Raw genomic sequence first — 27,638 nt, 5'->3', positions numbered from 1 at the left:
GTAGCAAAGCTCTGAACCTAATATGGCTAAGTGATTTTTTTTTTCTTTTTTTGGTCCCAATATTTTTCATGTTTTGTTGTTTTTAGAAAAACAAGTTGTTTTGGATTTTGTCTATTTTAATGTAGTCTGTTGAATTATTAACCAAACTGAGACGCTTTGATCAGGAAGCTAGAGTTGTTCAGACAGAGGTAAAGATTTACCCCTGGAAATAAATAAACAAATAGACCCAAGTGGTACTCAGAGTTATACTGATGTATATTGTGACAGAATAACTGGGTTCTGCCCCTCTCACTCCATGGGTGGAGCATCGCACTTCAGGTATGCACACGTATGTGATTCAGTCCTAAAAGAATGAGCCTTGGAAAACATTTTAAGTGCAACTCCCAATATGGAAATTCTTAGATCTGGGTTTCTAGAATTCATAGGAGATTATAGTTAAAATCTAAATGGAGACAAATCAATTACTCCTTGCATTTTGGGTTCCCATATGTAAATATGGGAAAATAATATTTTCTTTTTAGTCTTGCTTAATTAATCCGTAGTCTCTTCCCCAGTCCCCTCTCTAGCCCTGATTTTAAAACTGGACATTTGGCAGTTGAGAGAAGGAGATATGAAGGGACAGGAGGAAAAGTGGAAGGTAGATGGCCTGTGGCTCAGCGAGTTAGCTGTTGATCTGAAAGGGATCAGGCCATGGACCCTTGCTCACAACTGAGCAGAAACTTCTGCACTGCTCTCCATCTATTTTATCCAATGGCTATTAAATGCAGCTTCAAAAGGAGTGTTGGAAAAGGGTTGGATAATGCCTAAGCAGTGGCCAGAGCACTGAGTCAGAGAGAAACATCTGCAATCTCCCCTCAGTGAAGCTCTCTCTATTTAAAAGTGGGCAAGTTAGGTCCCTAGAACTGCAGTTGTCATTATTTGTATGAAAAGCTGGGGATGCATCAGCCAACAAACAGTCAATGGTGAAGATGGGCAAGATTTCAGATGTAGGCAGATGTAGGGATTAGTTAGTCACCTCATTGCAGTTCTAACCTAAGTGCTTGAATGAATTTCACAGGCCAAAACCTCAGCCTCATTTAGGTGTCTAAGCTATCTCTTCATGTACAGATGACTGGCTCTGTTAAGACAAAGCCAATGTAAGTAATGGGGGCAACCTTTTGTATAATAGCCTACTGTTAGAGCACGTGTCCAGGGATGGGAAATGAGGGTTCAGTTCCATTCTTCAGTCTTCATTAGATGACCCATGTGCCTAAGAAGTTAAGCAGGTTTTCCATAAATCCCTGTCTTGGGGTGTAATTACACCTTACAGTTAGCATATGTTAAAGTTATCATGTGCTTTGAGCAATCATATGTTAAGGGTTAATACCCTGTAATGTGTACTGCTCTGATCTGCTCTTAGAGGGCTGGTGAGCAGGGGTACAGCCAGGACCCAAGTTGGCTCTGTGCTTGGCTGGCTCTCCTGGTCTCTGGGGCATTGTAGGTGGCCCAAATCAGGACTCCCCCCCAGCCCCTACCCACCCAGACTGGGTCCCATTCCCCCACACCCCGCACCGGTCCCAGTCAGGCCTGCATCATTTCCCTGCATGCCCAGTTGGGCCCACTGGCCTGGAGGCCGCAGACTTGCTGCCCTCCCTCGCCTTCTGCCTCCCACAGACCTGAATTAGGCCTGCTGCCTCCTACTACCCTGGTTTCCCTTCCCTGCCCGCTCACCTGGGACAGCATCAGCAGCACAGGTAAGCAGGGGGACATAGAGAGTGGGGGTGAGCCCTGAGGATGGGGGCAGAGGAGAGCCCTGGGATGGGGGGAGCAAGGAGGGAGCCTTGGAGGTGGGCGGGGGGGGGGTAGGGGAGCAAGGTGGGGAGCCCAGAATGGGAGGGGAGGGCAGGAGGGATACTTATCCCCCCACTGTCACTCTGGAGGCAGGCAGAGCATTCCCCTGGGAACGGCTGGGAATGGTGCCTTTTGGGATTCCAGAGCCCAGCTCCCAACTGGCTTTGTCTAATGTGACTGCAACAGGAGCTGCCGAAAACCAGTTAGAGATAATCCTCCCTGGAAGAGGATTATCTCTGAGCTGCTCAGGGGGCCCTTAGCTCGTGTTTTCCTCCCCTAATGTGTGGACCCTCCTCTTTTTAGAGCCCTTAACATGCAGTTAAGGTAGCATATAGCAATACCCTGGGACAGAATTTAAGTTTCTATGTCCGATTTTTAGATTTTCTGAATCTCACCATTAATGCACAAATAAAACTCTTTTGCTGCATATCTGCTTTTGTAGAATTAAAGCTCCTGGGCCTTATTGGTGTGGCTAGACCTTACACACAGATAGTCTCCCTAGCATCCTATTTCTTTCTCATGGGATGAGTTGTGGGGATAAAGACAACTTCTGTGTGTAAAGTTTACAGCATCATATCCCGTGTTTCTACTTATGTAGCGTGCTGCGTGGGAAGTTATGGAAAGAAAATGTATGAAAAGGTAGAGCAGACTTGAGTAGCTCTTACTGCTTCTGACAGTCCTAAATAAAATTCATGTGGTAAGGAATAAAGGTGAGGTGAGTAAGAGGGTAATGGCTCAGAAAGTACTTTGTAACCCCACCAGGAATAGAGGTGGATCGGCACTAAAGTTACAGTTTGTACCATTCACTGAAAACTCTTCCCACCCTGAGCTGTTGACATTTTATTTTCTCCTGTCTTAACTCTCCAGGAAATAACAGAAGTATGAAAATGACAAAAATGTACTCAAATAGAAGTCCAGGCCTGGCTTAACTTCATGTCAGTGCAGGAGGAAATTGCTTCTTCTTTAAGCACTTGGAGCTTCTCTTCCACAGAGGAATAAAATCATTGCCTCTGCGAATACTGCAGAAATAAAGACACGGGGTCAGAGCCTTGGCTGGGGGAGACAGTGCAGTTCTGTTAAAACCACTGGAACTGTGCTGGTGTACACCTGGCCAGTTTGGTTTGGTTTGGTTTGGCACATTATGGGGCTGGCCTGTGTTGCTTGAGGTTTTATTTCCACTTTTATGTAGGGCTACTCTGTGTAGTAGCTTTTTGGAGCTTGGGTTGAGTCCCAGGCTTGAAATCTTGCTGTTTTGATTGGTGGAGCTCATCCCCCAATCAGGAGGCAGCCAGAGGAGTTCAGTCACACCCCTTTCCTGAGAGGAGGGGGAGGAGTGTGTGCCCCCCCTCCCCCCGGTGGACCTGATTGAAGACTGCAACACTCAGGTCCAGAAGACTTCGGGGTGGAGCCCTGGAGTGTATAAAAGGAGCTACGTGCCCAGCATGAGGGAAGCACGTCCAGGAGAGAGAGAGAAGAGAGGGACTTAGAAGAGCTGAGGAGAGCTGCTCAGCAGGGCAGCTAGGCTTTCAGTGTGCAGTATGGTGCACGGCATCCAGACCCTGGGAGCTGCGTGAGGTGGCTCAGGTCTGCAACCTCTGGTGTGTGGCCAGAGTCACAGTGCACAGGCTAGTGCACGGAGTAGGACCTTTGGAGCGCTTGGGTGGCTCAGGTCCTCAACCCTCGAAACGAGGCTGGGAGCTTGGTGGAGGAGGCGCTGCACAGAGGGGCCGGGAGCGGACTGAGCCTAGTGCTGCACGAGGCAGCCCAGGCCTCCGACGCATAGCAAAAGGTTGAGTCCAGGGAGCCAGATAGTGATTGGGCTACTGAGCCAAGAGACAGGGCCGAGCCAGAGGCCCCAGGAGCCCTGCACAGAGGAGCCCTTTTCCAGGGGACAGCGACCCCCCCCACCAAAGCCCACTGCAGGCAAGAGGGCAGCCTGGTGCAGAGGACGAGGGTCACCCTCCGGGCCTGGGAGCCGTGAGTTGCAGAGAAAAGAGGATTCCCACAAGGGAGGGGAGTCCCCCCCTGGTTAGTTAAGGGCTCCTAAAAGTGGAGGTCCCACTGAGAGGGGCCCCCCTAAAGTTACCAGCTTCTTCGTAGGGCTTGGGAAAAAAGCCCAAGGGCATTGGGGTATCCTCTCAGGATTGTTTACCTTTGAGGTTTATCTATTTCAGATCAGATACTTACTGGTGACTTACCTGTATCTGAAGCACTGGTATAAGGTTTTATGTCATTTGCCCAGAGGGTACTGTTTATGTTACCGATTTAGATATCTTATAAATATAGATATACATTGTACATATGTTTATATCCATGTTCCTTTCCCTTGTGATAAGTTAATGTAAATAAATGTGTATATAGTTGAGTCCCCTGACTGTCCTGGCCTGGTTGTATAGGGACGGAGGGAAACTGAGCCATCTGCTGCCCGCACCGCCCCCCCCCCCCGGCATACGTGCCAGCTAACAATCCCCTTCACTTGGAGAAGGGGAGTATATACCTGTTTGTACAAACATCTTTTGTTTTTTCAACAGGGGAAGTTAAAACTCTGGACACAGTTAGAAGTAGGGATGTAAATATCATTTAAAAATATTTAACCTTCTCCTGGAGCCCTGTGACTGGGGGAGGAGGAGAGAGGAGGCAAGCCCAGCCAGACAAGGCTGGGAGGCAGGGAGCACCAGTGAACCAGCAGCTAATTGCTTAATTGATGAGTCATTAGGCTGCTGGCTGTTTTCTTCTTAGGCTATGGGTATTAGCCCCCCTCCCTCCTTCCTGCCTGCCCTGCTGCTTTCTGATTATTGCTGTGACTTCCCTTCACCTGGTTCATGCCAGACTGCACCCGCCCAGACCTAAAAGATAACTGGTAAGCTAACCAGTTATCACTGCACTTATCAGTTAAACAATTAATTGTTTAAATTTTCACATCCCTAGTTAAAAGGTCAGATATCCTAAGGGGACGCATCTCTTCCTAAGCTTCCTTTGGCTATTTTGCTGTGTTAGCCAGCTGGACTGGTAGCAAGAAGGTACTTGGGTACCATTAGCAGTCTGGACATGAGCAACTTGCTTCTGTTTCCCTCTTTCTCACTCTCTTTTTTCCATCCAGTGGGCTCTGAGCTCTTGCCTTGCAGATGGAAACACATTTATTCTCTGCTGCTTGTACATTTTGCTGCCTTGCCTTCTCCCTATGCATTTGCTCCTATGTTCTTGACTCTGCTTTGTGTCCCCTGGTTATTTCCCCTTCCTCAGGTGGTCCTCTTTTCTTCCAGCTGTTTGCAATGGCTTCCCTGGTGTCCCCTTGTTTCTCTTCCTCCCTATGAGAGTTTCATTCCCATCTTATGGCTTCTATCTTTCCCTTAACATGTAGCTTCTTTATTCAGTGGTTGAGGAGTGGAAATTCCCTTACGTGCTCTTCTTCCCCCACATTTGGCTTATGTGCTGAACCCTGCACTTAGCAGGATGGACTCCTTTCCCAGCAGGATGGACTTCCCAGTCATGTTGCTTCAAACCTTGTGGGACAGAGTGGCCTGTAGTTACAGCCCAGGGAATTATACAATTATGCACCTGTGTAATTTTGCACATAAAATGCATAACTACACTAAATCGTGTAATACCGAGTAGTTTCCTGGGGTGTAGCTGGTGAGTGGGAAGGGGAGCCACTGCTTGCAGGAGTGGGGGTAGGTATAGGGGTGTGTGTGGGCCCCCTTGCCACATGCCCCACACCCTACGGTGCACAGTTCCCACCGTGGTGGCAGCAGCAGCAGGTGGCAGGTCTGCGGGGTGTTCCTGGCTAGGGCACAGTCCCCAGTGGTGCGTGGCTCTCGTGAATCCTGGGGGCTGCGTGTGACTCCCGCCTGCAGTGCTGCAAGCCTCATGGTCTGGCATGGAGCAAGCCTGGTCTGGCTTGAAGGTGCACACCAGCAGGCCAGGTCGGGCTGCCTCATTCAGCCCCTGGGATTTGCCAGAGCCACGTGCCACCATGGGGCTCTGCCTGCTGCAGCCAGGAGTGTCCCAGGTGCCCATGGGCTGTGCGCAGAGGAGAGGGCATGTGGCATGTGGGGGCTGTGTATGGGCGGGGCGCGTGTGACAGTGGGTGCTGTGCTGGGGGTGCGTGTGGTGCCGGAGACTGTATGTGGGAGGCATGTGGTGGGTGGGGGCATGTTCCTTTGGGGCTGTGCTGGAGGGGGGCATGTGGTGTGGGGCTGTACATGCTCTTCCACAAACCCCACACACACCCATGCCCACATCCACCCACAAACCCCGCACATACTCACACCCCTTTACAACCCCCTTCACACACACTTCCACAACCCCCCCACACACCCCAGCCCCCCAGCTACACCCCCCCACACACAAGTACCTGCATATATTTCTAAAGAAGGTTGAAATAGTATTATATTTAGTTTAATTTGTGAGCAAAATAAAAGTAATTAATTGTGCATACTATTGAATTTTTCTGCACACAATCTTGAATTTTTCTGTGCATAATTGCCTGGGGTGTATGAAGTTGCTGTTTTGCTCCATCCCTGAATGCTGTGGAGCTAGAATTGTAGTCTAATGCAGGGGTGGGCAAAATGTGGTCCGCGAGCCAGATGTGGCCCCCCCCAGTACATTTCATCCAGCCCGCGGGGCCCCTAAAAAATTTAGAAAATTAATATTAATATGCCCCGGCTGCCTGTCATGCAGCCCTCGATGGCTTGCCAAAACTCAGTAAGCGGCCCTCTGCCCAAAATAATTGCCCACCCCTGGTCTAATGCATCCTGTCTTGCCCCCTCCCACTCCCCATCTAGAGCCCCTGCTCTGAGTGGCAGCGAGAGCTGCTGAGAATGTTTCCCAAATGGAAAAATCTGGTCTTACAGTCCACCCTGCTCAACACTTCACCCAGCGAGTGGATCACAGAGGGTGAAGAAATCAATGTGGGGAGTAACTATAAAGCAGCCCTGTTGCCATGATGTCTGGCAGGCTAGAGCCCTGGTTATGACTGGATTGTAACTGGTTAGAAATTCAGCTCTGGATTCGACTGAGCTATATAAGAAAGTGGATTTGTAAACTACATACAGAAACCTTTTTGACTGACCCATAGAGCTCTGATAGGGAGTGACAAGGACATAATATTGATGTCCCATTATGACCATCTCCTAAATGGCCCCAGGAATTGACTCTTTCTTTCATGAACTCTTTTCTCCCCATCCTCTAGAGTCCTTGCATCACCTCCCTTTAACTAGGATACATTATAGAAATGTATTTTATTATTATCTTCAGATATAGGGAAAAGGGGGCCAGCATGGCTCAGGGGGATTAGTCTCCAGGTACAAACAGGTCACTGGGTTGAATCTAGTCTAGTTGATAACAGTCTTTAGTTCTTAGCAGGTCTTTCACTGACCCATGTTAAATGAGCCAGTGCCCCCTAGCTCAGCATTAACACCGCACTTATAGGCCCATGAGGCCAATACCTAGAACATAACTCAGATGAAGTTGGCTCTAATGCCCAAAACGTAATCCACCACTCAGAACTGGTAATAACTGGTACCCTTGCAGAAGTCCCAGGGGAGAGACAAAGGAGAACGAGAAGTCATTCAGGAGAACTTGACCACTTGTTTTTTTTTCCTCCAAGCCATTAAGGAAACCCAGAATAATTCATTTAGAGGGCATGATCTGCATAGTAATACACTCTGTACACGAACAAAGCTGAGCTGTACCTGCTCTCTTGTGGCACTTAGAATTTATTGACATCCTAATTAAATTGAAACAAATTAAATAGACATACAAGAAGCAAATGCCTAGGTCTCATAGATCATATGCTCTCATAGTTTTTTTTTTTTGCTCTCCCAGTGATTAGAAGTTGTAAAATCACTTGGCAATATTAGGAGAGCTGATACTGACTCTAAAGCAGAGTTGTTAGTAATGGTGAAAAGTAGGGATAATCATTGCTGAAGCAGTCAAAGGACCTATCAAATAATATAACATTAGATGTCATTTATATCTGATTTAACCTGAATTTTCTATTTACGGTGAAAATGTGCAGATATTAAAATGCCCCTTTCTTATCTGTCTGCAGGTACTCACTTTTACTTGTTGAAACAAAATATTTCTGGAAGTACCATCTCTGGAAGCGACAATATCCAGAAATGACATTTCAATACCAACTTATTATCAATACCAGAGTACTTGTTGACATGCTGTGGCAGAGTAGGAAGAGCTTCTGGAACTGGTGAAGGGTTTAAGGAGGAACTTTTATTTCTTCAGGTGAGTAACAAAGTGGGTAGCAGAATGCTGTGAATGCAGCTATCGAAATCTGGAGTTGATCTCTAGGGGCAGGACAAGAAAATGAAACAAAGCTGTTTTTAAACAGACATCTGAAATGTTTTCAGTCAACAAGCAACATGAATCAGAATGCTCTTCTGGGGTAGCGGTTGGCATCATGAAACAAATATCTACATGCATGTGGCATGCAGTTAACACTGAAAAGAATGCATGCCAAATTCTCAGCTGGTATAAAATTATTTCACTTCAAAGCTGATTAAAACACCAGGATCTGGCCCTAAATACTTGCCTGACAGTATTTTTTTTTTAATTTATTCTTAAGATTTCTTTGTTCATTGCAGCCAAACTTCCGCAAGAAACTTGTAATTTTGGAAAAAATGTTAATTGAAATATGATGCTACTTGGAGACTAGATTAATAATAAATTAGTCATCCTTCCTCCACATCAGAAGAAATTAAGGATGAATATTGAGACCAGAATCTATTTTATTCAAATTTGCTAATGCTGACTTAATAAACTATCAAACTAATTTGAATCTACTTTAGTGGAAATGTTTAACAGTGTATTTGTCATTTAATTTCTTTCTTGTTTTTAATATAGCATTTCTCAATAACTGCAGATTAAAAATAATTGCAGCAGGAACAAAACTGAATTAAATTGTCTAATGATATCTTGTATTCTTCTAGGTTCAATGTAGTCTTTTGGGTTAGTACCGTGGAAGCTGGAAACAGAACTACTGTGCTCACAATGGTTTATGGTGAATTTTTCCATAGACCTGGGAAAGATGAGGAACTTATTAACCTGAATGTGGGCGGCTTTAAGCAATCAGTTGATCAAAGTACTTTGCTCCGATTTCCCCATACCAGACTTGGGAAACTGCTCAAGTGCCATTCTGAAGAGGCTATACTGGAACTGTGCGATGACTACAGTGATGCAGACAAGGAATATTACTTTGATAGAAACCCTTCCTTATTTAGATATGTTTTGAATTTTTACTATACAGGTAAACTTCATGTGATGGAAGAACTTTGTATCTTTTCCTTTTGCCAGGAAATAGAATATTGGGGGATAAACGAGCTATTTATTGATTCCTGCTGCAGCAATAGGTACCAAGAAAGGAAGGAAGAAGGTCCAGATAAGGAATGGGATCAGAAAAGCAATGACAGAAGTATAGACTCTTCCAATGAAGAATCATCCATATTAGAAAAAGAACTTGAAAAGTTTGATAACCTGTGTTTTGGTGAAATACGAAAGAAAATATGGGTCAGAATGGAAAATCCTGCGTACTCCTTATCTGCCAAGTTAATTGCAATTTCCTCTCTGAGCGTAGTCCTAGCATCAATTATAGCCATGTGCATCCATAGCATGCCAGAGTTCCAAAGACTAGATGCCAATGAAAGAGAGATTGAAGACCCAGTTCTGGAAGCAGTGGAGATTGTATGTATCATCTGGTTCACGGGTGAGTTAGTGATAAGACTTATTGTGGCTCCAAGTCAAAAGAAATTCTGGAAAAATCCACTGAACATAATTGATTTTGTCTCTATTATTCCATTTTATGCCACGTTGGCAGTGGACACAAAGGAAGAAGAAAGTGAAGATATTGAGAACATGGGGAAAGTGGTTCAAATCTTACGGCTAATGAGGATATTTCGCATCCTGAAACTGGCAAGGCACTCTGTAGGACTGCGGTCTTTAGGTGCCACTTTGAGACACAGTTACCATGAAGTTGGACTTCTGCTTTTATTCCTGTCTGTTGGGATTTCTATTTTTTCAGTTCTTGTCTACTCTGTGGAAAAAGACGATGAAGAATCAGAATTGCACAGCATACCAGTGTGCTGGTGGTGGGCTACTATCAGCATGACCACTGTTGGCTATGGGGACACTTTCCCAGTCACCCTACTTGGAAAACTTCTTGGCAGTGTCTGCATTATTTGTGGAATATTAGTAGTGGCTCTGCCAATCACCATAATTTTCAATAAGTTCTCCAAATATTATCAGAAACAAAAGGATATTGATGTAGACCAATGCAACAATGATCGTAAAGAGAAATGTAATGAGCTACCTTATTTTAACATTAGGGATATATATGCAAAAAAGATGCACTCCTTCATTTCTAGCCTTTCTTCAGTAGGAATTGTAGTCAACGATCAAGATTCAACAGACGCCTCCAGCATCCAAGATATTGAGGATGTTTATAACGCAACAGCTTTAGAGAATGGTACAGGAAAATGAGTTGAATCACTTTCTCTTCCTGTTATTTCTGTTTTCTAATAGTTGGTTAATGTGGATTTATAAACTTCAGTGAATTTGTGAAGAGCAGTTAATTCTCAGGGTACTTAAATCTCAGCCATATTTGGACATTCTTTGCTCTGAAGTTGTCACACAAGCTTCTTTGTTTAGATGAGGCTCTAAAATATGCCTTGTGTGGTATTTTAGATTTTACATGGCTAGTATTATGCATTTTGGGAGGAAGGGGTGGGCAGCAGGCAGTTGATGTTGAATTCAACATTTGTTCCTGCATCAGAATAGATTTCTGTAATTAACTGCTGTTCAGGTAACTGTATGTTACCAACCTGAAAGAAATAGGGCACAGATAAGTGAAGTTTCTACATGCAAGTATATTTGCATTAAAAAAAAAGCCATTAAAAACATGTGAAGTATGTTTACTATGTATACATGGGAGTAGGAAGGTAATTTCCTAATTCAGGATGATGAATGTATTGGTATGTCATGTTGTTGCTCCATGGTAGCATAATATTTATGAATTTCCTTTGAACGTCACAGCATATTTTAGATTTATAAGGGAAATCAATCAAGTTTTTGCCAGGGTTTTCCATTGCCCCGAATCTAGCGTACTCAGTTGCATCCATATTGAATGTGTACAAACACTGTGTGAAGGATCTGTACTGCACTTCTAATAGCTTGCCTTATAACCTACACCCAGCACTGAACTGATACCCCAGGAGAGGCTTGGGGATATAATGTGCCTTTTAAGCCACCTGTGCTATTATGATCCTGGGCTGTTCAGAAGCTGGGGAGGTATCCAGCATAGCATAGACAGCTCTGGAAGCCTACATTGGTGCCTTGCTGTCCAAAGCGCTGCCCTAAATTATTGTCATGTTATGAGCTGCCATCCTGCTCCGGTATGCCCTCTCCCACCCAGCAACAAAGCTTGTGAGAAGGCTATGCTAGTGGTAGCCTTGTGGCAGTATTTCACTGTGCTTGGGGCAATCTTGCCCCAGTGGAATACAGGATTGCATGAAACTTCAGTTTATTAGCCTGACATTAAGGAATTACAGTGGAAGTTAAATCAGGGCCCTATTGAAGTCAATGGGACTTTTTCCATTAATTTAAATGGGATCATTATTTCACCCTATGGATCTGTTTTGGTGGTATTTTCACTTGGCTTCCCTTGCCTGTAAGTGACTTAATTAGATGTGGGGTTGTGGGAAACCAAGTCCACTGGCTTTGCTTTTTGGCTAAAAAAAAGCTCACGTTTCTTGTTTCTGCACCAAACCTTGAAGCCTTTGTTCAGTCTTTCACTCAGGCAGATGTTTGCTGAAGTCAGTAGTCCCTGAGGACTGAACAAAAAAAGGAAGGCTTGATCATCTTCAGATTCTGCAAAGTTGGCTGGAGACGGTCTACTTTATTTGAACTGGTTTAGTTCAAATCTATATCAGGATTTGTGAAGTAGGAGATGAAAGCCAGCCAGGTGGAGAGCCAAAATGAGCTACTTTATTTGTTGCTGGTACACAGATTTCTTGAACATTGCCCTTCCCTAAAATAGTGAACCAGATGGGGCAGCAGAGTAGATCAACTACTGTAACCAGAGAGGAGGATTCCCTAATATTTTGAACCCTTTGCATTAAGGCCTGATTACTCATGCTAATTGTGTGGAATTTGGAGAGAATCCTTTCAACTGTGTATGGACTTTACAGGCTTTGGATCTTTCTTTAGGTAGTGCCATACACGTACACAATACTTCACAAATAATTAAGAAGACTAATTCTTCTCTTGGTGGCCAGAGGATTACCAAAACAGAACTTGGTCCTAATTACCATTCTTATCAGGCAATTAGTGTTACAACGATGCTATGTTGTAAAGTACTATATTCATACATAGATGCATGCACACACTTAATAGAAGCCATTCAGTATAACCTGACAGGATAGAAATTGCTCAGTGCCCAAAGAAGTCCTCTTTGTAACCTTCATATGAAGGCTTATTGCATTGCAGGCGAAGGAACTAGATTTAAAGTAGTGGAAAATGTCATGCAGCAAACTCAAGTGCTATTAGAACCTTTCCTCGGTGAACTATAAGAAATACGTGATAGATAGTTGGAAAAAAGTAGTTGAAAACAGTGCTCTTTGTTCTATGTATAAAGCACTATACAAGTACTACAGCTATTATGGCTTTTACATATCAGACTTTAGCTTCAAGTGATAGAGTGTAAGTTTGTAGTAAAAGGAAATAATGGAAAGGTCTTGGTTAGTGACATTCTTAAAATAGTGACAGGACCGTTTAACTGTTTGATTTCCTTTGAACTTTTTTTCTTACACATGAATGGATCATGAAACAAAGTTCTGCATTTCCATAGATGTACTTCAGAAGATAGAATACATATTTGTTCATGTGTCTCATATTGTACATCCTTTTGTTTCTTGCACTGGACTCCTGAGCCATAGTTTGGGCTTCATTGCATCAATGCGAGTTTTGCCATTAACTTCAGTGGAACCAGGATTTCAACACCTGAAATTTGAAAAAAAAGATTTGACCTGTTTCTATGTACTTTGCTTGAGTACATGCAAAAACCCTGGGTTTACACAGGTATAAATGAGAGCAAAATGGATTTTCCCCAAATCCATACCAACCTTCCCCATATTTTCAGGTTTCCATTGTGCTATAAGGCAGAGTCCTGAGATCCGGCTCTGCTATTTGCACCAAAGTCCTGAAACTACCTCCGGGCTTCGTTAAGTGTCAGAACAGGACAAGGAAAATGTGGGACTCCTTGTCTTTCACAGAACCCATGGATCCCTCAGTCATATCCTTTGAGAGAGACATTGGGGCCTCCTTCTGTTAGTAAAATATAGTGAAGGTGCTATCTCTCAAAGGGTTTATTTCTTGCGTAATGAGACTCTTCCTTCTGTATGGTCTTGACAGACAAATGTGCACCATCATCACTAACAGAAGACGCATCATATTTATTCTTTGCTTTGCTTCTGTATTTCCACATCACACCATTTTCTTTTTCAAGATGTTGCTGAAACTGTATCTGTATGTGTTCAGCTGCTATATTTCAGATGCCAAAATACATGAGAGAGCATTATTAGGATGTACATTCCATTTTGTATGGGAGAGATTTGTTTCTCTTTATACAAAACAGTTCCTTAGCAGTTATTAATTTCTTTGTCTTGCTTTTAAGAGCTCTTCTTTTGATACCCAGCACAGAGCATTGTTATACAAGACTATCTGTCTTTGCAAAATTATACTCTTGTATAGTATAAATATACCATCCCAGTGTTCTTTGCTTTCCAACTTGAATGCTCACCAATCAGAGTGATGGGAGGGAATTTTCTCAATTCCCTTATCCTAATGCTTGCTTTCTCCCCCCTCCCTGACTAGTGCTTCTCGTCACCTCTTGCTGCTTATCTTTGGTTTCTTTTGACGCAGTCACAAGTTTGCTCCTGTCCCAGAAAGGCTTCAGCTTGAGACTGGAGTCACAAGTTTCATTCAGCTACTGGGCAGCAGGCACAAAGTAGCTGAGAGATTATTGATTTGTAATCTTGCCATACATTTAATCTGTGTTTTAATGCTTTTAAGTGTTGTATTTATAGTAAGAAAAGTTAGAATACAAGTAAGAAAGACTATCTGAGAGTAAGCGTGAGCCTAATAAGTGGTACATCCTGGTCACCTTAGATTTGTAAATAAATAAAATTCTACTTACTGGTAAGCTGGAAATAGTTGATAGATGCCATTCATTTCCATTTAGCAGAAAGGCAACTCCATAGTGATTTTTCATCTGAACTGTTTACTGTCAGGGCTTGCAAAGAACGCTAGTGGGATTTATCTGGTAAAAGCACCATAACAGCGCTCACAGCTCTAAGAACTCCTGACGTGATACTGTCTGCTAATGCATTTATTCATTTCTTCTTGTTCTGTAACACTAGAGTAAGTGACAGAAACCTGCTACACCGTGGAGAGTTTCCCTAATATTCTTTGATTAACTGACAGTATTTGTGAACCTATTATTGGCTCTTCACACACAAAAAAAGACATCTCTAAAACAAAACCAACATAAGTACATCTTGAATTTGCAGCTTGGGCTGTGATACCAGTGACTGCATCACAGTCCATAAATACTGTTGTCTAGTGCATTTTAGCCCCAGCCACGCTGCTGATGCATACATTTCCTAAATGTTTATGCCTTGTCAATCAAGATAAAGCAGGTGGTCAGGAAAAAAACTCGTTTTCCTGTTTTGCATTCATTGTGATGCTCTGTTATCTATCTATAAGTGCAGAAAAACATGATTAGTAGAGAGGCCTGGAACAGATCACTTTAATATTTTGTATTTATTTAGGCTAGACTGTGCTTTTGATTGTATGTTTACCCAGGGGATTAGGAGGGTAATAGGAGTCAGTCTATGCCTCTAAATGGATTACCAGGGCTTGGGTCCAAGCTGAGTTCTTGCTTGCTTTCTCTCTGAGCAGGAAGTTGGTCAGCCCAACTGGCGCGGTACAGAAAGTAGCAGTAATTCACTCCAGTATAGGCTAATGTTACCCTATTATCACCCTGGTTGCAAAAAGAGAGTAATGAGGTGTGATATGCCTGGGGTAGGGTAGCTACCAATTACCACAAATTATGGATTCTTATTCATTAAGGCACAACCTTATCTTAATTATTTATCCCATTTATAAAAATGTCTAGGGGTCTGTTGTATGCCCTGGGCATATATTGAGCTACACAGTCCAAAGGACTTTCCATACATTTGTGAATTTCCATCAAACTTTTCCATCCACTTACTCTGAAAAAAGCGAGACAGCCTTGCACCATGTATGCATAGCTAATAATAAACCTGGACTTTTGCAGGCTGAGGCGGGAGTGCGTTCCAAAATTGAGGACCCCTCATGGAAAACAGCATGCCTCTTTGTACCAAAGGGGATCCAACTGATCTCAACTGCTGCAAGCTGGTGCTAGGAGGGAAGTGATCTCTTAGATTACAGCATCCCAACCTAGTTGGTGCTTTATGCATTAAAACCAGAACTGTGAGCTCTACCTGGTGATTTACTGGAATCATTCTGCTTTGACTAAGTTGTCCAGTAAAAGCCATTATCCTAAATTATGCCTCTTGCATAATTCCTGGATCATCATGGCTACAACATCACTGTAATGCTACTATTACTAATTGATTTCTAGGCCCAAATGAAGTTGCATTACAACAGGCCAGCTTTTAATAGTGTCCTTTATAGCCTCTGGAAACACTATCATGTTGTAAGTTAGCTCCGGGTTTACATGCTAGAAGTGTGTTGCCAGGCATAAACTGGACATGTGTTAACCATCTGCATGGGGAGGAATTTGTTATAGTAGTTCAACATTGTATAACTAACCATAGTTCTACAAAGGGATATTTAGCCTGAATATCACAGAAAGTCATCCTAAGAGCTTATTAGAATTATGAATAACTTCCCATTGAAGCCTGGTTTCCCAAGTAATCTAAAACTGCGTGTAATAATAAAGTATTGATGGGAATAATCCTGTATTTACAAAGAGGCAGACAAGGTTCTCGGATAGTTCTCTGTCTAAAATTTTCATAATTTCTTGGCTTAATGAAAATTTATATAAAATATTCTCATGCTATGTACTGTTCTACCCATTAATAGAAGAAACGGCAATTTGCAGTCAAGCCTGAGTATCAGGCCTGTGAAGTTGGATGTTCTTGAGGAAAGAAAGGTGAGATGTAGAAGCAGAATTAAAATTCCTGCAGGCCATTGATCCTGAGCCAGGGTGCCTCCACATGATTCACAGAGATTTCAAATAGGAATTCAAAAACAAATAGGAAGTGTCAGAAACTTTCTGACCTGCTGTGGTCTTTCTGAGTTCTTTACAACAAATAATTTCTCTCTTATTTTTCCATAGTCAAAAAACAGTGAAAGCTAAGGGCTGGCATTTTCCAAGGGGTGCCTTTGGTCTAGCAGGGGGTCTTGCTTCTGATACGGCTGAGAACCACTGCTCAAGGTCATAAAGCCCCAATGGGAGGTGAAGGGCAAGTGGCTGTGCATGGTTGCAAATCTGTGGGTTCACCCTTTCTGCCATTGCATAGGTGTGGGCATAGTGAATCCAGTTGTAGCTGGTGTATGGGTTATGGAGACCTGTGAGATCCCTAAATCCTGTCCTTGGGCAATAGAGCTAAAATGTAACAGGATGGGATGGGAATGATGGGAAGGATCAGAGCTTTAAAGAAAAGCCTCCTGAGGTCTAGGACAGCATCAGCAAGTGTGATCAAAACAAACAGGAGCAAGGGAGTTGTCCATATATCAGATCCATAAGTTCAGTTTTTTTGATCAGTGCTTTGCCACGTGTGAATTTGCACCTAAATCAAAATGGTTTTAGTGACCCAGCTCGAGATTATGAAATATTGTTGAATTAAACCCATTCTGTCCCTCTCATATTTTAATTTGCAGATCCCGTATGTCCTGTTTTCTAACTGAGCTGTTCAGAAGCAGCTGATATACCTTGCTTTCACATGGCCATAGGCTTTGAAGTTTTTTTTTTTTTTTAAACATTAAAAGTGAGGCTCAGAACCTCACTTCAATGCCCAACAATACAGGATCCATTTAGCTCTTACCTCAGTTTCTTGGAGTATAGGAACTCGCACTATGCTCGCTATTTTGTATGTGGACTACTAAAACGGTTCAGTGGTCCACATAGTCTGGCATCTTGTTTCTGACAGTGGCTAATACAGTGTGGTTTAGACAAGGGTGAATTTTTCTACCCCTGAACTGTGTACTACCACACTGTAGAGAATATTTCATAAATTCATTTGAGAATGGAGTCCTGCTTGGAAATGATACCATCTGGATGTTTTCCAAGCTAATATAATGACAGGTGCTATATGTGCTCGCATACGTACCTACCTTCTTGTTTTGTTTAGTTTTGTTTTTTTAGCCAACGAAGCACAAATTGTACCTGTCTGGATAGGGGAGATTGCACAAAACTGTGTAGTACATCTCTTAGTTTTAAAAGCTGGCTATAAACATTTAATAAAGGGTTGCTAACAAGCATACAGGAGCTCAGTATAAAAAGGAGAGTGAGCTGTTGGCTCAGCACAGCCTAGATTTGTAAGCCTGTTGGACATCTGACAAAGTTGCTCCTTTTTTGTTTCCACTATGCATTTAAGGAGGATGTGGGGCCATTATCTAGTTTTTGGGACTATGATTGGAAGTGCAAATATGAAGCTTTCTGATGAGATGGGAAATAGAGGGAGTTAGGTTTTTACAAAAGTTAGGATTATATGTTTGCAAAAAATGTTGAAAGAAATATTTTTTCCCCATTTTAAAACATTCATAAATTATTTTGGTTGTAAAACCATTTTTCACTAAGAAAACTCTATTTTTTTGCCCAACCATAGTTGGGAATGGAGAAGTATTGATGATATGGGGAACGATCTGTTTACTGATAGGATTATATTACAATTAATTTTATAATACGGTGCATTTTGGTTGCTGCTGTGGGGGCAAGGTGTTTTCATGCTGGTTTTTATGTTGGCTTACAAATCAAGAAGGAACATGGGACTGGAAGGGATCTTCTGGACCACAGAGTCCAGTTCTCTGCATTTCTCATGGAAAGATTAATGGGCAATTGAATCAGAAGGTAAAAAATAGTAAGAGTCATAATTTAAGCCCAGAGTGGCGTCATGTATATTGTCATAGCCTTGCAGGACACAACTGATATTTTGCAGAGTTCTCAAGGAGCTGTGAAAGCCAGACCACTATCTTGGGGATAAATCTGCAGGGAAACATTTCAGACTTTTAACAGCTTCACTTTCAGTTGAACTATTTGGGTCCTCACTCATAATGTAGGCAATTTCCCAGCATTTTTTTTCCAGTTTAATACAAACATTTTCAAGTCTGAAAAATGGTCCCAAAGTCTGCACTGTCTGAGTACTGAGTTCAGGATTGTTCCCAGGGGCAGTGGAGGTGAACTTTCCTAGGTTCCTTAATGTGAAGCAATGGCTGTTTGATTTCATGCACCCGAGAAATGGATTGTCTTGTTTAAATCAACCACGACTGGAACATGCTTGAGTTTTGGTACTTTTAAATGCTGCAAGAACGTTTATGATGGATGCACGTATTACATGGTTTCAGGACCACAAAACTTAGAAACAGCTTATCCTTCTCCTGAAAAAACACAAATAAGGAGTGAACCTTACTACCAAAAGTAAAAGATTATACTTAATATACATTAGTACATGATATTAGGGTAAGACACTGCATCTCCTTAGCAGACCCAGTAGTGGCACATAGAAGGTAGCTGGATCTGGATCCTTATGTAAGCTGCAATAAAGCTTTTTTTGGAATATCCTAGGCTATCTCTGTTAGCTGTCTCTGTGTCCAGTGCCAAATTGAGGCCATTATTGTGTATTGCACATTAGTAGCTATATGTAGTGTCCTGAAAAGATGAGGCCACTCTGAAATCTATACAGAATGTACTATTTCACTAGCAGCAGTACATTTAATGAAGTGTACCTTTTCAGCAAGCATGCAGTATCTTTGGAACTGTTCCAAGTAAACTGGGCAGTCTTTCTGTGATTCTGATGATCCACTGATTGGAAAGGACATGAAATCTGTAATTAATGATTGTAAGTAAACCAGGAGATCATAGCCTGGATCTCCAAGAGATCTTACTAGTTCAGCAGCAAGACTGGAAGTTGTGCTTTTATTATAAATATATTTAGGTATACTTGCCTTCCAGATGCACTATGTAATACTAAGCCAACCCAACAATGCCACTCAGTCTCCTGAGCAAGCCAAGGGCACCTTTACAGATCTGAAAATGCCACCCCCACTTGGGAAGCTTTTTGTGATATGGCAGAACCAGCCTTACCTCATGCAATTTCTTCCTAGATAGAAACAAGGTTCTCTTGCCTAATCTTGCTGAAGTAACCTAGGGCCATGCTGCCACCCTGCAGATCATATTTAGCCACTCTATTTTATATGAAAGCATAATTTAACCATATATAATACATAAATAAAATGTTTCCATTCCCAGAAACTAGTCCAAACTCTTTCCATGTTGCTAGAACCAAAGCTAAACCTATCCCAATAGCAGTGAAGATATTCATTTACTCTTTATTTCTTAAAATTTGCTTCTTGTCTAAGCTCTTGCACTCGAAATGTAATTCCAACTCGGACTGCATTTTCAGAAGCAATGTGGATTTCATTCTACTGTAACTGGACTATTTTCTGGGTTAGTCTTGGCTGTGGGGAGATGGTTCTGGTTTGATTTAGATTGATTGAATCTTGTCGAACTTGTTTATTATAAATCTACAGCATAATGGGAAAAGGGAGTAAGAACTGCAGTTCTCTGGGTTCAGGAGCATGCATAGTTAATGCTAAAAATTCAGTTTGGAATTTGGTTTTCCTCTAGTTAGTTTTGGGGAGTAGTGTTTTCCATTTAGCCTTTTATGCTCTCTCATTAATAAAAGTCTGATTCCTTTGATATTGTGATATGTTCTGCTAAGATGTTGTTGAAATGTAGTTGTTTAGCTTTAAAGAAATCTGGCACCAAAGATAGCCTCTGCTAATCTACCATCCTGGCATTCATACAGGAACTGCTGCATTATAACAGTGTGCAATGCATGCAAAGTGGCTCTATTATAAATTGCATTGTGAGCACCAGGTTGTGATTGCAGCTTTTTTTTTGCCAAGAAAGCTTTGAGCAAAATGTCTAAAGTTTCCATTTTCGCTAGCCTGCTTTTTGTATATTGTTGGCTGTTGAAAAGCTGCAGGTTAGTTAATGTTTTAAAGAAATTCTGCTAATAATAATTAACACAGTGCAAGTGGTTTTTGAAAACAAAGCTCTGCAGGGATTTAACTAATTGGCACAAGGGCAAAAAACATGGTTTAAAGAGCCAGGGTGAGATTTTGTTTTCTGATGTGGCACTGTTGCAAGAGGGCTGGAAGGCCAGGGGTAGTCAAGGATTGTCCTGTTCGGAGGGAATTCCTTGTGGGTGGAGAGCCAGCTAAGGAAACCGTTCTGGTATAGAGGAGTGTTGGGAGGGAACGGGGGGCGCTGGCTGCAATATACTGCACTGGTGATACTTTAGTGGGGTGAGAGTCACTTTGGGGGAAGGGAGGCATTATGGACCAGTCAAGGAATTGCTGTAAAGCAGAAATGCAGCGTGCTGGAATTGCAGGTACAGATCATGTACTCTACATGCCACAGAGCTATTGTATATTCTGGGGGTATGGACAAATGTACCATTTAACCACTGTAAAAGGGGAACAGGAACTGCTACACAGGAGCCTGCATCAGCTGTTACGACCTGTTGCAAATGCAGGATCCTGTAGCAATACAAGCGAGGGCAAAATCAATCTAATTTTGATCCTGAACAAAGCAGGGTTAAAATCAGAGCAGTCTTGCTACATGGATATCACATCAGAATTATGTGGCAGTAACAATTGCATCTCAACACCTTTTCATCCTTCAGTAGCGAAACAACCCTTCTTTGTTCCCTCCACCAAATCTAGGAGGTATTTGAGGATGGAGCAAAGGTATCCGGGGAAGAAGTGGGAGTAAGGTCAGTAGATCTGCAGACACTGTCTGTTCCCCAGTGCAGAACAAGGATGCAGAAGTAACAGGAGTCACTCTTTCCCAACTTGCATTTAAAATCTGTCACAAACCCTCTGCAGTTTCACAGATTTAATTTTTGACCTATGCTGTCCTGAGGCCCTTCTGAGGGAGGGACTCCACCAGAGTAGTTGGACTGAATTTGGGATTGGGCTTCAGTGTGGGGCATTTGCCAAATCTTGGTGCTGCCTGTAATTATCTCACCTGACTCTAGGACTAAATACAGACAGTCAGAAAGCTCAAGCCTGAATCAGTTCAGTCTTCATAGGTAAGTCCAAGCTGTGTAGGTTGAACTGATAAGCAAGTGAACAGACATTCACTTTGATTTTGGAAATGCAGCCACATGCCTGCAGTGGCCCAGGCTGGGGAGGGGGGACTAGAGCATGACTCCCTGCTCTGCTGGAGCAGACAGCTTGGACCAAGAATAGCCTACCCACTGTATTGGGGAGTGGGGAGTTGTGGGGGAGGTGAAAAGCATCCTGGGATGCTGGGGTCTGTGAGTGAACTTGAATTTGGAGGAGATCTGGGACAGAAGTTCAATAAACCAATTTTACCTAAATCATTTAAGTCTGATACTACATCCATCCAGCTTTATATTAAGCCAGTTTCAGCCATTTTGAAAGCGGTTTGTGTGCACCGAACTTCTGTTGTGCTACAAATTTGAACTGGTTTCCAGTCACTTATATTGGTTGATGTGTAATTTCTGTCCCTAACCTATGTGCTACTCTGCAGAGTGCTGTAGAGCATGGTGCTCTGATCTCACCTCTTCCTCAGGCAGCAGCAACTGTGTTTTCAAGTTGTGGCACTCTTCTTGCTGTGGTTCTACCGGCAGAAACTCGTTAGGACTCCAGATTCTTAATTCCAGGGTTACAAGCTGGAGCAAGAAGTTGGTGAATGGTGCCTGGTGATGGGTGGATGGGTGGCTGAGTGTGGGTGCCACTCTGGGTGACTGGAGAAAGAAAGACTAATGCAGTAATGGGGAGAACTTCAGGGTTACTTGGAGAGGGAGGGAAGTTGGAGGGATGATTGAGGAGTAATGAAGGATGGGCCCACTGCAAGGAGTCTGACTGTAGAAGGCCTTTGCTTGAAATCTTGTCCCAGACCTTACCATTCTGGCTGCAGCCCTGACTGTCCTTCACTGATAAGAAAGGAAACCCTTACAAGAAAAGGAATTGCTTTCCTAGATGCAAATGTTTTCACTTGTGTCAAGTAATACTAGCCTGGGCAAAGCACTGAAGTCTTGCATTGGCAGGTGCAATAGGTCAGATCATCATCCTAGTATGTTTCTGACCTTTATGATCTTGTACTTGCTAGCACCTGAAAGAGCTAAATCAACCACAGAATTGTCTGCTTTCCCTTTTTTTTAGACTTACAACAGCCTATATCCTCATGTAGTCCCAGCTGTTCTCTTATCCATTTAGTTGGTGGCAAAAGGGCATGTATTTTCGACATTTGCAACTTTGCTCCCAGGGAACTTTAAGTATCTTTAAAACATCAGCGACTTACCCACATGACTGGAACCTTTGCTTAGGCAGCAAAGACATTTGAATTGTCTTTATTTTTATGTATGTTGTTGTAAATGGAGAGACAGTTAGAAATGTGTGTGACTGAAAAGGAGAAAAGGGGGTTACAATGTGGGGGCAGTAATACTATGGATGACTTATTTTCTATAATTGTGCAAGTGATCTCTAGAAGACTAACTTGCTCTCCTCTCCCCTGTCCCCCCCCCCCCTGAAAAAAACCAAAACCAACCAACCAAAATTTAAAAATGAGAAAGTAAAAATTGCTCCCTGGATATTTGCTGTATCCACCTTTGTGAAGACAGAACTACCTTTTTTTTTGTGGCAAATGAGCTTATGAATCAATTGTTAATTAAGTAGTCAAAAATGTAGCTGAAAAAGGAGTTCAGGATCGGAATAAACTCACAGTGGAGAATACAAATCACTTTAATCAGTCCTCTCACAGTTCCACATCTTAATTAAAGCACATCTTTGGCACTGTTAGTAGATGTGAAGGCTTGTCAAGTGCCAGGGGAGTGCACACCTAAGCTTTTTCCTGTGGCCTGGAATGGTAGCACTATTTCCAAAAAGTACTTGGGTCCAGTCCTGTTTCCATTTACTAAGGCAAAAATTCTTGCTGACTCCCATGATAGTGAGACTTGATTCACAGGACCAGATTGAAGGAGAATAGATTGTAGCTATTCTGGTGTGGGGAGCTCTTGTCTTGAAAACAAAGAGAGTTGGGCTCTGTTCTTGGCATGACTGCTGATTCTCTGTGTGACCTGAGCTACGAATTCTTCTTCTTGGTTTCTCTTGCATCCTTTCTCTGTGTTCTCTATGGAGTTACGGCTCTGAAGGTTTTAAAAGGTATCTCAACAATGTCTTTGTACATTGCCTACCACAATGGAGCCCTGATGGGCTAGAAAGTGATGAATCACCTACAAGTTATAACCTGGATATCAGGGATGTTGGTAGTGCTGTTAACTGTGTGAACTGAGGCAGTGTAGAGGGCTTGGGAGGAAAGATTATAAATTTAGGTTTAGCCAAGTAGTGTAAGATGACAGTGAGCCACCCATGATGAAATGTCTAAAGAAAAAAACATGAAAGATGAGAATTATTAGTGTTAGCAAGAAAATCACCATCCCATGCTATCCTGTCATAGTTATTGACTATAGAGGTGGGCAAGCAATAGATTTTGGTTGCTGAACCTACAGACTGGGGGGAAAAATATTGGATTAACTTAACTCAACCCAAACGTAAAATGAGTTGTGAGGGAATTGTAGATAGATCTCCCTCCAATCAGTAATGATTTAGCACTAGATTCTTGCTCACCAATTACTAAAGTAGACAGGGAAGCTCAGGAGACAGATGACAACTAAGTATTTTTTCCTGTGGTGGCTACCTGTACTGATTCTCTATTAGCTGACATTGTTATAGCTTCATAGACTTTCATGAAGCTACTCCATGAAGATTTGTCCAATCAGGCCTCAATCAGGGTCTCATCATGCCGTGTCTACATGTGTGACAAAAGGCATTTCATACTGAAGGAGCTTATGGTTTCAGTGTATGGTGAAAAACAATGGATGAATAATGAGATGCAGTCTAGTACACTTAGATGACTGAGTTGTTCAGGTTAGTTCAGGACTGTAAAGCTGTTTAATGGCCAACTTGGAATGACTTTTCATTTTCTACCTTTTGGGTGGATTTTTAACAGCACACTTGGAACTGGGATAATACATTCTCTCATCTAAGAAATAGGCCGTGATAGTCAGTCTTCTTTGTAAGGTGTTCTGATACTGAAATGATTGGCAGATATTCCCAGTATGGATAATAGCCATGGCAGATGACTGCTGTATCTTAAATCATGGCATGAAGGAACCACATGACAGAGAAACTGAGGAGTGAATATCATTTCTCAGACATGGACTTTTGTTCACAGGGAGCAACATGGAAATCACCTTTCTCCTGAACTTCTCTGTCCAAAAACCTAGTGCCAAACAGTTACCGATTAGAGGAAGAGCTGTCTGCCATGCACTCACAAATCATTTTAAGTTTGGGTTGATTATGATACTGGGCTACCAGTTAAACACATCTTAAGTGTAATGTCTATCAGGGGCCCTAGAAACATGAGGGGGTGGAGTGTTAATTGAGATCCTGTGGTGCAATATTGTAATTGAAAAGGTGCATCAGTCCAGTTAGTGAGTGCTGCTGCTTGTTTTTGGATCTTATTAAGCATTTTTCTTTCTATATACCTGTGGGCTACTTGCCATATTAAGGGCACTATCTGCAGCCTCTTCATTTAGTATGTCTGAAGCAATGAGCTATGCCTTTGGTCTGGTTGGTACTCATATTTATTAGTAGATATTTATCATGTTGGTTTTCTGTTGATAGTGATGTATAATTGTACACTTTGCTAATTGTCACATCTGGAGGCTAATTTAGACACTATACTTGTGCTTGAAATGCGATTAGCGTCTTCCTCTCAGAATTACTGGAATGTAGCCAGCCTTTATCCATTGCTTCAGATGAATGCTGACACTAATTTGTGCTTCAGAAATCTCTAGGTCACGTAATGCTTTACATCTTTGTATCATTTAAGAAAATGCAGCGTAGGTGCTGAGTTGAGGGAAAATACCACCATTAGGTCTTAATGTACACTAAGCAGACTCAGCATATCATTCACTTTGGAGGGAGTTGCACTGACTGACTTTTAAAGTTATTTTGCTTCTAGATGCATAATTTAGAGATTGTATTTATCTGAGATTGTATCTTCTTATGAGCTTGGATGTTTCTGGAGGTCATTTGTATCTGCCCTTTTGGCTGTTCTGAAATACCAATTAATCATGGAGGAAGTGGAGCTGTGTGAAACTTTGTGGTTTAATTTTTGCAGGAGATTGTGCAACCTATTTATCCATTTTGAACTCCATGGCTTAGTCCAGATTTACTCAGAACTAGACTCAAGTTCATTCCTTAGCAGGTTTTTCAATGAATTTTTCCTGAAGTTTGACATTATAGTGAAGCAGCCATGCTTTGAAGCATGCTTTGAAACGTTTCACTCAACTTCACCAGAGAGCACATACTATAAGGATCATTTATTAAATGAATTTAAATAGGCAAGTTGACTATAAACTTCAGATATGTGTCTGCATATCTACTTTCTCAGAAGTGACTGGTGATTGAGTGCTTCATTTTTCTTACTCGAGACATTAAGGCTTCTGAATTGTCCTAGAACTTTTTCCCATTACTGTCTCAAATCAAGCCTCTACAATCTGTTTAGGTTGAATCTAATTCTTTATTGAACATCATGGATTTTTAGTGTAATTTATATGGATCTCTATTAATTTGTCTCTTCTGCAATCCCTTGCAGTCGAGGATGATTGCCTTCCGTAATTGTCTTGTCTATGGGTCCAAAGATGGCTGATGAGGCCTATCTGGGATTGACAGACTCTACTGCAGCTCTACTATCTGTTTCCATGTGGGGTGGGTGGTGCTGGATTTTTCATTTGGTCCACGACACACTGTTTCTGCCACTCCTGCTTTTCTATCTCCTGTTGTTGTCATGAGGTTTCAAAGTACTGAGATCCCTGCACCAGACTTCCTCTGTTGGGGTCTTGGGCGATAGTCTCCCATGAGTTGACATTGATATTGATTTTTTTTTTAAGTTGGCCTTGAGCGTGTCTCTGAAGCGCTTTCTCTGCCCTCCTCTTGAGTGTATGCCTTGGATGGGCTGGGAGAATAAAACTTGCTTTGGGAGTCTGGAGTTGGACATCAGGATGACATAGCCAGCCCAATGAAGTTGCTACCGGATGATCGTTACCTTAATACTGGTGATGTTTGCTTGCAGGAGGATGCTAATGGTGCGTCTCTCTTCCCACTGGATTTGGAAGATCTCCCACAGGCAGTGTTGATGGTACTTATCCAATAATTTTAGATGTATGCTGTACATTATCCATGACTCAGCGTCATACCACAAGGTGGGGTTCATGACTGCTTGATAAACCATGAGCTTAGTTTCAGATCTGATCTTACGATCTTTGAACAAGGAGATGATTCAGAAGGGTTCTCACAATGATTTTTCCTGTGGTGGACAGCAGGCAATCCCTCTGTAGTTTCCACAGTCAGACTTGTGTTCTTTCTTAAAGATTGTCACAATCAGGGGCTCCCTGAGGTCATCTGGTCCTTCCAGACTCTTAAGTTGAGGATATGAAGCTGTGACATGACTTCCTCTCCTCCCTGTTATAGGATTTCAGCAGGGATTCCATCCGCTCCAGATGCCTTGTTGTTCTTCATCCACTTGATGGCTTTCCCCACCTCATCAAGGGTTGGAGGGATTTCGAGATCATCTTTGACCGGTGTTGCGGGATGGATTTGAGAACACTCTCATCAACAGCAGAGTCTCAATTGAGAATATCTTCAAAATGCTCCTTCATTGATGAATCCCCTTTCCTTGATCAAGTTGCCTCCATCCTTAGGTTTCACAGGAGTTAATCCCTGAGGGCCCAGAACATACATGGCTTTGGTGTCACTGAAGAAACCGTGCATATCATGGATGTCAGTCAGACGTTGAATCTCCTTAGCTTTGTCTTCCCACTGTTTGTTCTTCATCTCACACATCTGCCTTTGGACAAAAGGTCTTGTGCTTGTAGTTGATCAACTCTCGACTACTGTGTAAGAGTGGCCATGCAACGTAGGGAACAAGCGTGCCCTCTAGGACGCAGTAACACATACTCATGTCACACACATGCGCATGCTCTTTGGCTCGGGAAGCCACACTGCTCGGTGGGGGGCACTGGGCGAGTGCCGGGCTCCTTGGGGCAGCGTGGGGGGGGCTGTCTATAAACTCACCAGGGAGGACCAGCAGGGTTTGGGAGAGACTCTGTTCCCCCTAGCGCCCCCCGGGGTAACAAGGAATAACCGCCACAAATTGTTAGAGTAGGTTTAGACTAGACATCAGGAGGCACTACTTCACAGTCAGGATGGCTAGGATCTGGAACCAACTTCCAAGGGAAGTGGTGATGGCTCCTACCCTAGGGGTCTTTAAGAGGAGGCTTGATGTCTACCTGGCTGGGGTCATTTGAGCCCGGTTTTCTCTCCTGCCCAGGGCAGGGGGTCAGACTTGATGATCTACAAGGTCCCTTCCAACCCTACTTCTATGAATCTATGAACTCTTGAATCTCCCAGTCATTCTCATCAAACCAGCCTTG

General features: G+C 42.7%; 1 protein-coding gene across 3 annotated transcripts in view; it reads left to right on the top strand.

Moving 5' to 3' along the window:
* KCNS3 (potassium voltage-gated channel modifier subfamily S member 3) overlaps positions 1–27,638 on the top strand; it is a 64,237-nt gene that overhangs the window by 23,448 nt on the left and 13,151 nt on the right. The window contains exons 1-3 of one of the 3 annotated variants that reach the window (XM_059729439.1): positions 3,305–3,414; positions 7,883–8,070; positions 8,775–10,306. In XM_059729439.1, the coding sequence (XP_059585422.1) occupies positions 8,836–10,306 (1,471 nt within the window). In that variant the 5' untranslated portion in view covers positions 3,305–3,414; positions 7,883–8,070; positions 8,775–8,835. Of the gene's footprint in view, positions 1–3,304; positions 3,415–7,882; positions 8,071–8,774; positions 12,502–27,638 lie in introns of those variants that run through there. The other 2 variants (XM_006269554.4, XM_059729440.1) reach the window with 2 other exon arrangements.

The sequence above is a fragment of the Alligator mississippiensis genome, chromosome 1 (assembly GCF_030867095.1).
Source record: "Alligator mississippiensis isolate rAllMis1 chromosome 1, rAllMis1, whole genome shotgun sequence".
In the NCBI taxonomy this organism is placed as follows: domain Eukaryota; kingdom Metazoa; phylum Chordata; order Crocodylia; family Alligatoridae; genus Alligator; species Alligator mississippiensis.
Note: the sequence above shows the minus strand (reverse complement) of the source record. Positions and strands in the feature narration are given on the sequence as shown.